A 17,500-nucleotide genomic window follows, 5' to 3' on the forward strand; every position below is an offset into this window, starting at 1 on the left:
TCAATTCATTTCCATCGTAATAATAGATTAGATAGGATAATGTCTATATTACATTATTACAATAACTATGAATATGTTGTGCGTGTTTAATTATATTACGTATATGAAATGAAATAGAAAATCAAAAGTGCATTAGCTTATCTCACTTGTTCTCGCGGAACCCTTAGGGACCTTTTGCGGAACCTTAGGGTTCCGGGGAACCCCGGTTAGAGAAACGCTGCTCTAGACTAGCGTTTCTGAACCTTTTTACCCTCGCGTAACCTTTACAATAAATCGCATGTCTCAAGGAACCACTGTGCCCCCCCAAAAAAAAAAAAAAAAAAAAAAAAAAAAAAAACACTTGTTCTCGCGGAGCCCTTAAGGACCTTTTGCGGAACCTTAGGGTTCCGGGGAACCCTAGTTCTAGACCACTTCTCACCTCTCTGTCACAGGTGTCGCAGCCCGTTGTCCCGGGTCACCTTCTGCCGGCGTTCCTCCAGCAATACATCAAGCCGCCCCTCGACAAGACTTTCATCGAGTATGTCCTCGCCCTTCCAGAGACAGTCTTCACCTCAATCATGCACATGTAAGTTCAGACACTAACAGCGAGGCAGCCAGGAATGGTTTCTCTAACCACGTGTGAAGTGTAGTTTGAAGTCCTAAGTTCAGATACTAACCGGGAAGCAGTTAGGAATGGTTTCGCTAACCACGTATGGAGTGTAATTTGAAGTTTTAAGTTCAGACACTAACAGCGAAGCAGCCAGGAATGGTTTCTCTAACCACGTGTGAAGTGTAGTTTGAAGTTCTAAGTTCAGATACTAACCGGGAAGCAGTTAGGAATGGTTTCGCTAACCACGTATGGAGTGTAATTTGAAGTTTTAAGTTCAGACACTAACAGAGAAGCAGCCAGGAATGTTTTCTCTAACCACGTGTGAAGTGTAGTTTGAAGTTCTAAGTTCAGATACTAACCGGGAAGCAGTTAGGAATGGTTTCGCTAACCACGTATGGAGTGTAGTTTGAAGTTTTAAGTTCAGGCACTAACAGCGAAGCAGCCAGGAATGGTTTCTCTAACCACGTGTGAAGTGTAGTTTGAAGTTCTAAGTTTAGATACTAACCGGGGAGCAGTTAGGAATGGTTTCGCTAATCACGTATGGAGTGTAATTTGAAGTTTTAAGTTCAGACACTAACAGAGAAGCAGCCAGGAATGTTTTCTCTAACCACGTGTGAAGTGTAGTTTAATTTCTAAGTTCAGATACTAACCGGGAAGCAGTTAGGAATGGTTTCGATAACCACGTGTGGAGTGTAGTTTGAAGTTTTAAGTTCAGACACTAACAGCGAGGCAGCCAGGAATGGTTTCTCTAACCACGTGTGAAGTGTAGTTTGAAGTTCTAAGTTCAGATACTAACCGGGAAGCAGTTAGGAATGGTTTCGCTAACCACGTATGGAGTGTAATTTGAAGTTTTAAGTTCAGACACTAACAGCGAGGCAGCCAGGAATGGTTTCTCTAACCACGTGTGAAGTGTAGTTTGAAGTTCTAAGTTCAGATACTAACCGGGAAGCAGTTAGGAATGGTTTCGCTAACCACGTGTGGAGTGTAGTTTGAAGTTCTAAGTTCAGGCACCATCTGCGAAGCAGTCAGGAGTTATTTCTCTAACCATGTGTGAAGTGTAGTTTGAATTTCTAAGTTCAGATACTAACCGGGAAGCAGTTAGGAATGGTTTCGCTAACCACGTATGGAGTGTAATTTGAAGTTCTAAGTTCAGGCACTATTTACGAAGCAGTCAGGAGATATTTCTCTAACCATGTGTGAAGTGTAGTTTGAATTTCTAAGTTCAGATACTAACCGGAAGCAGTTAGGCATGGTTTCGCTAATCACGTGTGGAGTGTAGTTTGAAGTTCTAAGTTCAGACACTATCTACGAAGCAGTCAGGAGTTATTTCGATTACCACGTGTGAAGTGTAATTTGGAGTTCTAAGTTCAGATACTAACTGGGAAGCAGTTAGGAATGGTTTCGATAACCACGTATGGAGTGTAATTTGAAGTTCTAAGTTCAGACACTATCTACGAAGCAGTCAGGAGTTATTTCGATTACCACGTGTGAAGTGTAGTTTGAAGTTCTAAGTTCAGATACTAACCGGGAAGCAGTTAGGAATGGTTTCGCTAACCACGTATGGAGTGTAGTTTGAAGTTCTAAGTTCAGGCACTAACAGCGAAGCAGCCAGGAATGGTTTCTCTAACCACGTGTGAAGTGTAGTTTGAAGTTCTAAGTTCAGATACTAACCGGGAAGCAGTTAGGAATGGTTTCGCTAACCACGTATGGAGTGTAATTTGAAGTTCTAAGTTCAGGCACCATCTGTGAAGCAGTGAGGAGTTATTTCTCTAATCACGAGTGAAGTGTAGTTTGAAGTTCTAAGATTCTGTTGCAGAGGCATCTAAGCAATGTTCTTTAATGCCTGCTAAATGTTTCTTTTTAGTTTGAGTGTTTTAGTTACCTCTTTGGCTGTTTGTTTTAATTTGTGTTGTCTTTAACTTCATAAGATACTGCTATTATTTGTTTTCAACTTCTAAAATCATTTGTGTTCTGTATACGAATGGTCACTGATATTTTATTATTTTCAAAGATGACATTTTTATAAGTAAGCTTTTCTTCCAGTTTCTTAACTCTGAGAGTAATGTTGATAGCTATTTTTATCTTTTAAATCCATTTGTGAACATTCTAAGATCTGAAAGTGGCCAACGAGGACTTTGATCAAGAACCACTTCTAGTTTTCGTCGTCCTGGAAACTGGACGAACTGGAAAATTTCGCCTTCCAGCGCTGTCGTTCTAAGACTCCAATCTCTAAATTTGCAGGAACAAGAAGGAGTTCCTTGTGACACTCTTCCCTCCAATTTTTCGCGACGTAGTGGCCAGCCACGAGGTGCCAGTGGATGCTGAGTACGCAACCCCAGCCCCGGCTCTTCCCACGACCCCGTCGTACGTCTACGGTCCTCCAACTCCACTATACACTCCTCCCCCTCCACCACCACCAATCACCACTCTCAAGACTCCATCCTACGTCTACGGTCCTCCAACTCCACCACCCACTCCTCCCCCTCCACCACCACCAATCACCACTTTCAAGACTCCATCCTACGTCTACGGTCCTCCACCTCCACCACCCACTCCACCCCCTCCACCACCACCTCTCAAGACTCCATCCTACGTCTACGGTCTTCCACCTCCACCACCCACTCTACCCCCTCCACCACCCACTCTACCCCCTCCACCACCACCAACCCCCACTCTCAAGACTCCATCCTACGTCTACGGTCCTCCACCCACTCCACCACCACCACCCCCCTACGTTCCACCTCACGTTACGACTTTAAGAACCCCAAGTCACTCGTATGGACCTCCACCTACGACGACAACGGAAGACTCGTACTCATTCATCTCCGGGCAGGATCCTCACGGTGGAGGGAAATACTACAAAAGCGCCGATCCTACGCACCATCGTGCTGTCCACGGGCGAGAGTTCAAGGGTCCTCCACATGAGTCCTTCAAAGTCATTCACGCGGACGAAGGCGTCGACGACGGAGTTCTCGTTGACGGAAACGTCAAGGCCGATGACTTTGTCATCAGCGTCGCGCAGGCCCCAGACCTCACGGCGGACATCCACCATCCACCCAAAGCATTCCACTATAAAATTCCTGAGACGAAGCTTCCACTCGAAGACACGTACACGGGGTTTGAGCCTCAGAAATTCGAAGTCCCAAGCCACCAACACTCGTTCTCTGGATCACCCCGAACTGAGAAACTGAGACAGGAGGAGGTGGTGGAGAAGCACATACACCATCATTTCCATTTCTTGCCCAAGGAGGAGAAACCTGAGCACCATTATCCGACTACCTTGTCCCCGCCTATTGTAGCGACGACCCATCTTCCTTCCATTCCGACGGACGATGGGTATTACGTGCCTGTCATCGGACCTGCTGTCCATACTACCACGCGTAAGTAAATGGTTCTTCTTAACACTTACTGCCTTAACGGACTTCACTTTTGACAGAAGTGAAGGTAGAGTGGCCATATGTATACGCGCGCGCGCACACACACACATGCACACGCACGCACACTTACACACACACACACACACACACACACACACACACACACACACACACACACACACACACACACACACACACACACACACACACACATATTACATATCTATCTATTTATCTATCTATATATATATATATATATATATACACACACACACACACACACACACACACACACACACACACACACACACACACACACACATATATATATGTATATATATATATATATATATACATATATATATTTATACAACACTGAAAGGGTCCCAGTCTCTCTTGATAGCCTAGTTGGAAAGTCACTGCAGCACTTGTCATGAGGATGCCGGGTTCGAGTCCTTGGCAGTACCACATTTCAATTTCTGCATGTTGGCCTTTGATGGCTTAGAATTAAAGTGCATTGTGGCTGTTAAATATATATTATATATACATATATTATATATATATATATATATATATATATATATATATATATATATCGCAGGGACGAAATGTAGTAGCGCATCTGTGAAACGCACGAAAAACTCACCGTCGGAATAAAAAGGAAACTAAGAAGAAGATTAAACTTCTATATTTCGGCCAATAGCTATAGCCCTCTTCAGGAAAGTACAAGATACAAGAATTGTCTGAGACTTAAAAGCTGTTAAGATGAAAGAAGAGCAGAAACATGGGTAGATGACGGGCAACATTCCGTCACGGCTGGGTCAGAAGGAAGAGGGGTACGAGGTCAGAAGGGGTCAGAAGGGGTGTGAGGTCAGAGGGGGGAGGTGAGCGGGGTCGTAAAGGCGGGGGTGGGGGAGGGGCAGGAGGGTGAAGATTCTTGATCAAACAACTCATAGCCAGACGTGAGACCATTGTCCTTTGGAGATGTAAAGGTTCGGACATTCTCCAATTAAGGCGGATTCAATAATTTTCCTCCTGAGACCGCAAAATAGACTTAAACACTAATTTAACCTTATCCCAGTCAAAACAACCTTTTTGTTGCTGACATGTTGGAACACAGCAGAACTTTCTTGGCCATATTTAATGGATCTTTTGTGTTTGGATAATCTGGTGTTCAAGTTCCAACCGGTTTGACCAAGGTACACTAGATCACAATCCCGATAGGGTAAGCTATAAACTCCCCGAACCTCGACTTCTCTTAATCTTTGGTGGACATTGACAATTTGTTTATGTACAGTGTTGGGGTAACTATATGCAAGTGTGAGGCAGTTCTTGGGGAATAAATTAATAGAAGGATTGGTGGAGTTACATTAAGGGCTTTTTAGAATGTCTTTGTAAGAGGGTTGTGTAGTGGGAGCTATAATAGAGGTTAACTGCGAGAGCATTAACGCATCCAATGCGATGTTAACCCCTTAAACTCAGGGTTAAACTCAAATAGAAATTCATACCTCGAATGCGCAGACATATCAGTCTACCACATGCGACAACACAAGATAGCAGCGTCAGTTAATTCATCTTACTTCTATTTCAATTAGTTTTTATTCTATTTTTATTTTTCTTCATCTTATTCTATTCTATTTAATTTCTATCTTAATTTGTTTTGTTTCAATTTATTTTATGATCGTTCCATTTAATCTTGATTTATGTTTATTTAATTTAATTTTATCTTATTTTGTTTTATTTTTATTTTATGTTTATTTTACTTTATTTTATTTTGTTTTATTTATTTATTTTCATTTTTTATTTTTTCTTATTTTTATTTATTTATTATTATTTTTACCACTATTTCCTATCATTATTCATTTCTTTATCTTTTGCTTTTACTCTTAATGTACTGGTCTGAGTTTTCTTCCTTCATCTTTGTAAAGATTTTTTTTTTTTCGTTGCGTGAGTTCAAGCCACGTGCGCCTCTCCTCAGCGATCGCCACAAATCAGAAATCTTCTTTGCCAAAACCTCTTCCCCAAAGGCTCTCATTTCTCTCTTTCTTTGTATACCTTCTGCTTGCGACATTCACCTCTTTCACCATCCATATGGTAGCTATGCGTGTGCATGTGGTTCTTGAGCAAGATCAATACACTCCAGTAGAAACCAGGGCTTCTATATTTGGAGACAAAATCGCATCGAAAACTTAGAAAAGGAGAGAATATATATTTGTATATATTTTTTATCTATTTATTTCATTATTATTACTGTCACTATTATTTCTTTTGGTGGTGATTTTCCAGATATACAGGAGTACTGAGTGACTGACCCTTAGGAATGTCACTGTTTACTAAAAGGCCTTTTCTCCCATCCTTCTCCCATCCTATACTCCTTCGACGTTCATCTGTTTTCCCTTTTTGTGTTAGTTCCTTGTGGATAAAGGGCCTTCCCTGTTTCCCGCCACTGCTTTGGTCAGAAGCAATATAGTAAGAAAAGATATCATTATTCTTTTTTAATAACAAGTACATCAAATATGCATTACGAGAAGATACAGTTGAAGTTTACTTTCCTGTATATTCCTTAGGCTGTCTGTTGCCTTCCTCGTATAGAGCTCTCGTTTGATTGTTAAACTTGTTTGCGTATTGTACATGTTGCTTGGGTTATTTCCTTGGTTTAAACAGTCCTTTTCTTATTAATCTTATTTACCCAGCGTTCACAGTGTCTGGATATTTTGACTAGGAAGTATTTACTTGGTTGCAAGCCTTGGTTGTCTGTTGTATATATTGTTAGACAATTTACACAAATACTCGCTGGCCTAGCGGGTTAGGGCGTAGCTGCTTGAGGCGAAGATTGTTGTGACGTCAGTTCGATTCCTGCCGCCAGCGAGTTGGACCAAGGGCATGGGTCATGCTACAAAGTTCTATGTAAGGGGAATCACCCTAGCCTTGTTAAAGCGATTCATCAATCATCATTACTTTATGTAGTCTCCTTATTCAATATGTTTGTTTATCTTTTGTACATTTTGCTAAGTTCTTTCGTTCACCCCATGTTTCTTTCTTTGCTAAGCTTGCACATATATACTAAGCTGTTCTATCCAGACAACCTCTGCTTGATCGCATTATTGTACATGGTTTCTAAGTTATTTAGAGTATATTCTAGACATTTGCTTTGCTTAGCTTTCTTGTTTATGCTTAGATCATGCTACTTAGTCTACTTTAGACATTCTCTCCTTGCTTACTAAGCCTTCCATTACTTTCTTTTAGGTGTTCCCCTACCCACCACCACATCCTCTCCCGCCTCGATGTACGATCCAGAGCAACAGTGAATCAGATTCATAAGACATCAGCACAAGAAACAATTAGCTATAGCATCGAAGCTTATCTATTGGTTCAGAACGCTTTTACATCTGTCTTATGTTATTCTCTTTTATTGTACTTTATTGTATTGATGTGTCTGTCTGTTATTTGTTTGAAGTTCTGATTCTGTTATCTAACTGATCCCTATTGGTCTCCAGTTTCAAGTCGTTTTTGATGATCAAAAAGCCGTTTGGAGTTTATTGGGCGATTCTGTATCTTATGCAAAGGGGTACTAAGGTTCTTTTTGGTTTGTCATAGGTTTCCTTCAGTTAAGTAGAATCACTTAGTGGCAGGCAGAATACGCTTAACTCATTTCTATGTTTATATATTTTTATTTATTTATCTATTTAACTATTCTTTTTAGTAACTAGTAAATTTATTAATTTACTTATTAACTTATGTATTTATTTATTTGTTTATTTATTTATTCATTTATTTGTTTGTTTATTTATCTATTATATTTATCTATTCATTTATCTATTTATTTGTATATAAATTTATTTACTTATCTATCTCTATTCATTGATTTATTTATTTATTCACTTATTTATTTATTGTACTCATGAATTATCTATTAATTCACTTACTTATCTATTCATTAATTTCTTTATTTGATTAATTATTTGTCTACTTAATGATCATCTGTGTATCTGTTCATAATAGTTAATCAATCAATATTTACCCCTACATCTTTAATTATGCAAAACAAATCACTAAGCACACGTGACAACAATACTTGCAGAAACCACTTGGAAAATAAAAGAAATGAATACCGAACGTCCCTTTGTACCCTGATGATGTCTTGAGTGGACGAAAACGTTCGGTATTCATTTATTTTATTTTCCAAGTGGTTTCTGCAAGTATTTTAAATTATGTATATAGTGTTTACTCGCATGCGCACACTTTAGCTGTTTTTAGGGATTAGAAACCATCAGTGTGATTGAATCAGTGGCATGAATTATTCTAAATAGGGATTTGTATATATTTTCTATTATAGTTTGTATTAGTTTTAGTCGGAAGCATTAGTCAAATGTAGAATTAAAACTACAATTAGGAAAATGAGATTGTCTCACGACAGTAGATGTAGTTTCAAGTCAGCTGTTATGATCAAGTATATACGATTCCTTACTAAGGCATTCTATCTCTTCATCAGGTAAAACATGATTGTTATATATATATATATATATATATATATATATATATATATATATATATATATATATATATATATATATATATATATATATATATATATATAGATCTGGTATATGGACATTATCCAAGTGATGATTATCCACAGTGATTATCACAAAGGATTATATATTAGCTATCTAGTAACTAAGTAGCGTTCTTACACAAAATGTTCAGAATATTTCGCTTAATAGATTCCTAGGAAACATACTAGATACGTAAGGTCCCTATTAACTTGACCCGATGAATCTTTATAAGTCTTTTTTCTAATATATACCTTCTAGTATTGATCTAACTCTTTTTTTATTTACTTCTTCCTTTCTCTGCAAAAATGCTCGCTAGCCGAGTAAGTTAGAGCGTCGCAACTTGCGGCGGAGTTTAGGGGATTATGTTTCGAACCCTGCCACCGGCGAAGTTGAAACACAAGGGCATAGTTCAATAATTCTAAATAAATAAATGGTTAAATTGATAAGAATAAATTGATTTATTAATAAACAAACAAGATATATCGTATTTCTTCGCATCGGCTAAGCTGTTCTTGCAAGATCACAAACATCGATCACCATTTTCTCTGTTTACTGATATAAACAACAAAATACAAAAACTTACGTAGATCAACTGAGTACGTGAAGTCACAAAATACCCTATTTCGCATCCCTATCCTATTTGCCTTTTTCATTTCCCTTGTTTCAGAAATATACAATTAAATTATATATTTTCACACTAATACACATATACTCAATACATTTGCAGATATTTGGCATAATAATGAAAATGGTGTTCATCTTAAGTGACAATGTCATATGACATACATTCAATTCAACCTCAATTTTTGACACAAGGATACAAGCAATGTATAACCTACAGTCATTTATTTATACATCCAAATGCATTTTGATGGAGACAAAATAAATCTACAAATTCTTAGCAAAGTGTATTTATTTCATGTATTTCTTCGACCATAATTGATAGACACTTTTCCTTGTTGTTATATGTAATAAGCAGAATTTTCCTTTTGTCTACTAAAGCTCTTGTTTTTTCTTTCTCTTCACCTTACGACTTGACTCTAAGTAGCCCAAACGACTAACCTCATTCTTCTCTTGACAGAGAAATGTCGACATTTTTTATGAAGAGATGCATTACATGTCATGAACAAGCGAGACGTATTAAAAAAAAAAAAAAAAAAAAAAGATAAATCGATTCTTTGACGATCACCCAAGACAGTTTCATTCCAGTTTTGGAGACCAAGAAACTCCCTCAGCAAAATTCTGGACTTACTTGCACAAGACGGACTAATTCGGCCTACCCACCAGCTGACCTCAGACTTTTATAAGTTCTAGCTGGAGTTCCAGCTTCTATCACCCAACATGGAATGTTAAAAATAAAAAATAAAAAAAAAAAAAAAAAAAAAAAAAAAAAAAAAAAAAAAATCTGACACATGGCTGACTTCATATAGGTTATGACCCTGCCGAAGTTGCAACGTTTTCATCGAGTTAACGAGAAAATCTATTTTTCCCTCAGCCCACATTCCTAACCTGCCGCCTCCGTATACCACCACCTCGCCAGGAGTCACCACTTCTACCGTCTTTGTGCCCAGTGACGGTATTCAAGTCAGGCCTTTGGGAAGTTCTGTGACGTCTTCGGAGACTACTCCGCTCCCTCTTTTTCCCGCACGTTTCCCCACCACTCTAAGGCCTTCCATAATCCTGGAAGACGACGAGAAGATCTCAGACTCCTACTCACCTCCTACTCTGCCTCCCATTCCTCCTCCTATTCTCCCTCCCATTCCTCCTCCTATTCTGCCTCATATTCCTCTTCCGGTAGAGACAACCACAGGCAGACCGTTTACCCATAGGCCAACGGAGTCTTCTTATGATCACATCTCCCACTCGTCGAAACCGCCAGTGTCTTCCTACAAACCACCCAGTTCTGGAGGAACCGTCATCACCCACCTCAAGCCCGTGTTGACGACAACAAGCGGGCCCTTCATACCCAACACAGGAAAGCCAGTGATCACCACCACATACAGACCGCCCCAGAAGCCGGACTACAAACCGGTGATCACCACCACTCACAAACCACCAGTAGTCACAACTACCTACAGACCACCCACGACTTCAAGTTTTTCCTTCACGGATGTGATCGGGCCCGTGACACCGACCTACAAACCACCGGTAGTCACCACTACCTACAGACCACCCACGACTTCAAGTTTTTCCTTCACGGATGTAATCGGGCCCGTGACACCGACCTACAAGCCACCGCCTGTCATCACAACGACCAAAATACCTCTTACAACGACTTACCGACCTCCACTGCAGCCCACCACTCCAAGACCCAACTTGCCTGATTTTCTCAAACCTGTATTCACGACAACCTACAAACCACCCATAACGACGACCTATAGACCACGGCCGGATATCCTCGGACCTGTGAAACCTATCGTGACGACCACATACAGGCCCCCTGTGACCACAACCTACAAACCTCCTCGACCACCTACAACGACCTACCAACCTCTTCCACCACCTACTACCACAGAACGACCCACGTTCCTTGAGGGCATCCTACCGATTCGTCCCACCGTCACCACCACATACAGGCCTCCCATTTTCCCGACAGAAGTCCCAGGCCAGACGGGCCGTCCACTCCCTCTCTTCCCCACTAGCGATCAACCTCCCTTTGTCTCCACCCTTCCACCAATTTCCACCACCGAAAATCCTACTTTCGTAACCGATTCTCCTTCTACTTCCACGCCTGACACAGTCTTCAACCTTCGGCCAAGCATCGTCGACAGCGGGCTAGACGACGACTTCATGACGACACTCAGGCCACTTCTTGATTTCGAAAATGTCGGGTGAGTACGATTTTAGGCCTGTATGTAAAGTGAACAAGTCTAAAACTTTTTTATGGTGTGATGCATTCTTTAGTATGTCAATGGCCCTCATCCTCGAATTTCCTTCCTCCGTCCTTCAGAGTCCCTCTGCCTCCGGCCGTCGGGCCAAACGAGCGCCTTCGTCTGCTGGTCGGAGAAGAACACCCCGAGCTTGACAGCATCCCCTTTACGAGCAGCAACGACGACGACCATACCTTCACGCTCTTCCAAAAGAGGAAGAGCAAGAACAATACCGAAGTATGAAAACGATGATTCAGAATGTTCGATTGCATGTATTGTTTTGTGATGTTTGTATAAGTGGTAGAGAATGTTAAGAGCGCTAGTTTCATCAAGCAATCTGTTGCCCCGGACCTGTCTTGCAGGAAACACACAGTCCACCGTCCTAACCCCTACCACCACAGAGGAATCCGGCAACGGTTTCCAGATTGGTCCGAGGATCACTCAGGGGAGAGGTTTTATTGTACTCTCTGAATTAAGTGAATGCTCACCATCACAAGATAACGAATTCGGTGTATTCTGTGTGGTGACTGCATCTAGTGCGTGTGGAGTCTGTTATCAGGCTAGCACTCTGTTGGTCTGTTTCAATGCTGGGTGATAACCTGAGTGGGGGCAAAAATTGTAATCTTGTATGTCTTGTGAGTTTTCTCCTGTGGGTATTGTATTTCTTGGTTTTAAGACAAGTTTTTGTTTTGTAGTCAGTGTGTGTATACGTTTCTGAAAAAAAAAGTGTACTGGGATATGGAAGATTTGATGACAATGCAAAAATAATCATATAATCGTGAAAATAATTTCAACTCTTCTGTGGTACATATATTTTTCCTTCTTATAAATCTCTGAAATTTGGAAATCTCCAATATCCAGGACGAAAACGCCCTATTCTTTTGTGGTACAGATAGTTTTCCCCTCTTAGAAATATCTGAAATTTGGAAATCTCTGCAATATACCTTCCCATCATCTACGGAACAGATGCGGGGAACATCCTTTTGGGCCAAGTCATTCACTCTCAAAACATTCAGTATATTTCCCAAACACGCTATCTCAAATACATTCAGTATATTCCTTTCAAACACATCATAAGTTTCTACTCTCGTATGAGGTACTGACTACATGTTTGTACATTATTTTTCTTATTAGACTTTAGTGATATCCACATGTACCGAGTCACTCGGCATTCGGTCGGAGACTAATCTCGACCAAAAACAGAACGTTGATCACTTTTTTCTATCTCTCAGACCTGCTAACCTCATTATTTCTAATTTGCCAATTATATGACTCCGCCTATTCGGTAAAATATTGTCCCAATGATAGAAACCTTAGTAATTTCCCATAATATGTTACATAAACACGGCAAAGGTAACATGGACTGGAAGTGAAGCATTTATTCCTGACGTTTCGTCGATTGACTTTCCTTTGAGAAAGTCAGTAGACGAAACGTCAGGAACAAACACTTCACTTCCAGTCCATGTTTCCTTTGCCGTGTTTGTGCAATTTGTTCACATGGATTCCCATAATATACTTTGTCGAACCTTTACTCAAAGTAGCATCGTGGCACAATATATCACATTATAACCTTCTGTTTATATCAATGACTACTACTCATCACATTTTTAATTCTACCAAGACGTTTTCTCGCTTCTTTAACTCTGTAACTCACCTACACGGATCATTCGTCCATTCATCTCTACACACTACCTTAAGCAAACCTCAAAAATATACTAAAATAATAGAAAATGCCTCTGGGCCCATTATGCATTTGGGAATTTTTTTGTTCCAAATACTGGATGTTTCCATATTTTTTTATTCCTAACAGAGAGTTATCTGTTGTTAACTGTGCCACAAATACTTGCCTAAACCTTTGTAATGTATTTGGGGCAATAGAGTCATAGCAACAGTGCTATCTTGCGGCACACCTGGTCACTCTCGGTGGCATAGCAGAGGCGCCACGGAACACTGGTTAAAAACAATTCTGAAATATTCTTTGGATCGTTGCAGTCTGGAACCAAGATTCGATCGCCGCATCCACGATCCGTTTCCCCAGAGGATTTTCTCGCCGCTGCCATTCCAGCGACATTTAATACGCCCAAACCCTCCTCCACCATCCCCCTATCCTCGAACCAACAACACCAACAACAGCAACAGCAGCACATAAGAACCCAAATTCAACAACAACAGGAACTGCAACAACGAATAAAACAGTTCCAGGAACAACAACAGCGGCAGCAACAGCAAGGACAGCACCACCAGCAACATCAGCAGTCAACGCCACCTCAACACCAGCAGCAGTTAACACCACCTCAACAGCAGCACCATCAACAGCATCAGCAGTTACCACCACCTCAACAGCAGCACCATCAACAGCAGCAGCAGTTAACACCACCTCAAGGGCAGCACCCTCAACAGCATGGTTTCTCCCGTCCTCAAGCCTTGGCTCATCTCGTGAAGACTGGGCAGCACCAGCAGTCTCCCATACACAACAGAAAACCGCCGATGCCGCACAAGATTGATGCCAATGGACTTCCTGTAACTCCAGGTTAGACTGTGGTATTAAAAACTAAATTCATTATAGAATGTGAGCTTTACCATTCATACGATGAACTATTTACTAGCCTTATATGCAGTTATATGAGGTAGAATTGGAAAGACAAACTCTAGATTTCTGGTTGTGTTTACTTCTACCATTTCGGAAGTTCAAAATAAGATAATGCAAAAAAAAAAAAAAAAAAAAAATCTTCCAGTGAAGAACTGTGATAGAGTTGGGCAATTCTTGGCAGGCGTGCAAAATCAGGCACAATAACGTTTTTTTTCGGCATGCGAAACCCAGGGATCACCTTAAAGAATAACTAATAAATCTCCAACTTTTTTTTTATATGACCGTTGGTAACTGCATGCTGCACTGGGCTGGATATTGAGGTCCTAGGTAGGAGGTGAAGGGCTCATACTCGTATCATTTTACTTCGTTGGCACGCGAGATTACTTTGTATCGAAGATTTTGTTTATTTTGACACCCACGGTTGAAAATGTTACCTATCACTGAACTATCTCATCATTGCTAACGTTATATGTATTTAAGACATTCGAGGATGGTCATTATGATCTTAGTCTTCCATGTGAAGTGATCCTCTGAGGCATATAGCCTCCTGGACCGGAGGCATTTTTGATATTGCTTTAGTGCTGGGTAGTGACTCGAACGCATGGGAACAACTGTGATCCACGCGTGTTCTTGACGACAGCTTTCCTTTTGGGCTCCTATTGTGAGGTCACCCCGAGGAAGGTTTTAATTCTTACTCCATGCAGCTGATGAAGGCATGTTTTCATGTTGGTACTCTTTGTCAGAGAACGCAGAGAAGGTCATCGCTGAACTGGCAGCTAAGTTGGCTAAGCTGCCTCCACATCTTCGTGAGATTCCTCCGTGTTCTCACACGCCGGGCGGAATCCGCTCCTTCTGTCTCATGCCCGACGGGTATCCAAGGTGAGGTCAGAGCCGCAGTTCGGACGCTGTTCTTTAGTAATGAATAACAAAGTAAATGAATGATATGTAGATGGATGAATATATAAATAAACAAATAAATAAAAAGATAAGTAAATAGATAAATTAATTTATTAATAGATAGATAAATAAATTAATAAAATAGATAAGTAGATAGATAAATAAATAGATAATAAAAAGTAAATAAATAAATAAATATGTAAGTAAATAAATAAATAAAGATACATAGATATGTTAAAAAATAGGTAGACAGATAAATTAGTAAATAAATAAGTAAAAGAAAATTAATAAGTAAACAAAAATTAATAGATAAATAAAAAATAGATGAATAAATAAACGAATAAACAAATAAACAATAAACAAAATAATAGATAAATACATAGATAGGTAAAAAAGATGCCCGATACAGGAATTAATTATTTTTGCCACCAGTATCTTTATTGCAGCCTTTCTTTCCCCTTCCCCCCTCTCTCTCTCTCTATGTCTCTCCTTCTACAATGATAGCGTGTACAACCATTCTCCACTGATACCTATCCCCTACCTTCTCTCTTCACTGCTCAACAGACATTCCCCTCTTTCTAAAAGCCCCTTTCACCCCATCCATCCATCTCATTCTTGGTTGTCCCTTCAAGCTCATTCCATCGAAATATATCAGAAAGTTTCTTGCTTATTCTTCTTCAGATCTAAACCTGTCTATATATCATGATATAACAAAACCTTTAGTCTTGCAGAGATTTCTTATGATAAAGAATACTTTTCTCATTGTTTGTGCTTGTCATGATAACTCTTTAGTATTGTCATATACAGATAGTTCCCTCTGATGAAAAAAAAAATCTTCGATGGTCCGAGGAAAAGGCTCAGAAATCTAAAAAATCTCAGACACCAGAAGCACTTCTGAATTCTAGAGAAAGGGAGAGAGAGAGAGAGAGAGAGAGAGAGAGAGAGAGAGAGAGAGAGAGAGAGAGAGAGAGAGAGAGAGAGAGAGAGAGAGAGAGAGAGATGTATTGATATCTTTATCAACGATCTCACCCGCAGTGATGTTGCTAATAAACTAGTTCGAGACTTCGGCAACGACATCAAACAATTGGGCGATATTCTCCAACAGATCCCAAGCCCTCAGTTCGATTTGCAAGCAGTCGCCGAGCAAGTTCCTCTCATCGACACAAGGTAAGTTCGTGAGTTCGTCAGTTCGTCAGTTTGTCCATTTGTGAATTTTTGAATTCGTGAATTCGTGACTTCGTGAGTTTGTGACTTCGTGAGTTTGTGATTTCGTGAGTTTGTGAGCTCATGAGGTTGTGAGAGTGTGAGTTCGTGAGTACGTGAGATCATGAGTTTGTAAGTTTGCGATTACAATTGTAGGTTTATGATTTCGTGAATTCGTGAGTTTGTGATTTTGTGAGTTCGTAAGTATGTGAGTTCGTAAGTTTGTGAACTCATTAGTTTGTGAATTTGTTTGTTCGTGAGTTTGTGAGTTCGTGTATCCGTGAGTTAGTAAGCTTGTTCATGAGTTTGTGAATTTGTGAGTTAGTAAGCCTGAGCTCGTGAATTTGTGAATTTATGAACACGTGACTTTGTGAGTTTTTAAGTTCGCGGTCGTTGTTTATACCCACAAGTAGGACAATGGCTAATGGCTTTCAAGAAAGCTTGGGAAGCGTATATTTTTAAGATCGTAGGTCTATAACACAAAGGAGTTCTTAGTGACCATCAGAAATGTTTAAAATAGTTCAAGAGATACATTTGCTACAAGACGGAAAACATCACCTAGTGTGGTATTCATAACTGATTCCAATTGCACTTGTAATAATCTACAGTCTCTTTAAAAACGATGATAATGATAAATCATCCTATTTTGTGTGACATTAGCAATGTGAACAAAAAATTATATCCAAACATAAAAAGAAAGCGATGGAATATCAAGTGACACATCGCCAAATCCCTTTCTTGCAGCGTTTCTTGTGAGACTGAAGAACGGACGGTCGAGCTGAGCTGGACTCGCGACGTCTTGGGGAGCTGGCTTGTTGTCTTGCAAACAGAACCACTTCGACAGGCGATCACCGTCACCACGTGCAGGTAAAGTAGGCTCATTCAACACACACCAACTTGTCCAGCAAAGATCGTCCTTTAACATATCTGTTGTATCATGGCTTAGTCCACTCAAGCTTTGAAAAATCAGTCTGTAACTTATGTCTGTGAAGTATTTGAACCTGTCAGTTTTGTAACAAGATAAACAAGAGTTTTGATCTTTTTTTTTTTTTTTTTTTTTTTTTTTTTTTTTTAACAGCGCCAAGGCTGCGTCTCAGGGTTGTCGGCCCTTCTTCCTACCGAAACCGCTAGTGGCCTTCCACCCTAAGGACCCTGTTCCTCGACCTCTCCTCTTCGAGTTTCCCGTGCCGGTTTCTTGTGTGTACGCCACTGATCCGACCCAGGACGTAAGGCAACGCACCTAACTCGCTTGGTACTTCCGAACCCCCTCTTGCGGGATTCCTCTTTTCTGTTGTCATTTGTACCTCGTGCCATAGACTAGATGAGTGTGTCTTCCTCTTCTGGTGTCTAAAACCCATTCTGGGTGTTGCGTGTGTCTGTGCACATTACCTTCGTCACCCTGTCTCCTCTAGTGTCTT

General features: G+C 40.3%; 1 protein-coding gene across 1 annotated transcript in view; it reads left to right on the plus strand.

The window, feature by feature from the left end:
• The window catches only part of LOC143039337 (uncharacterized), a 37,325-nt gene that overhangs the window by 18,944 nt on the left and 881 nt on the right, over positions 1-17,500 (plus strand). The window contains exons 4-12 of the mRNA XM_076209217.1: positions 432-565; positions 2,831-3,969; positions 10,018-11,353; positions 11,473-11,629; positions 13,385-13,922; positions 14,726-14,861; positions 15,915-16,046; positions 16,827-16,949; positions 17,161-17,308. Of these exons, the coding sequence (XP_076065332.1) occupies positions 432-565; positions 2,831-3,969; positions 10,018-11,353; positions 11,473-11,629; positions 13,385-13,922; positions 14,726-14,861; positions 15,915-16,046; positions 16,827-16,949; positions 17,161-17,308 (3,843 nt within the window). The remainder of the gene's footprint in view (positions 1-431; positions 566-2,830; positions 3,970-10,017; positions 11,354-11,472; positions 11,630-13,384; positions 13,923-14,725; positions 14,862-15,914; positions 16,047-16,826; positions 16,950-17,160; positions 17,309-17,500) is intronic.

Source organism: Oratosquilla oratoria, chromosome 26 (genome assembly GCF_046742065.1).
Source record: "Oratosquilla oratoria isolate Oo_2021 chromosome 26, ASM4674206v1, whole genome shotgun sequence".
Lineage (NCBI taxonomy): Eukaryota > Metazoa > Arthropoda > Malacostraca > Stomatopoda > Squillidae > Oratosquilla > Oratosquilla oratoria.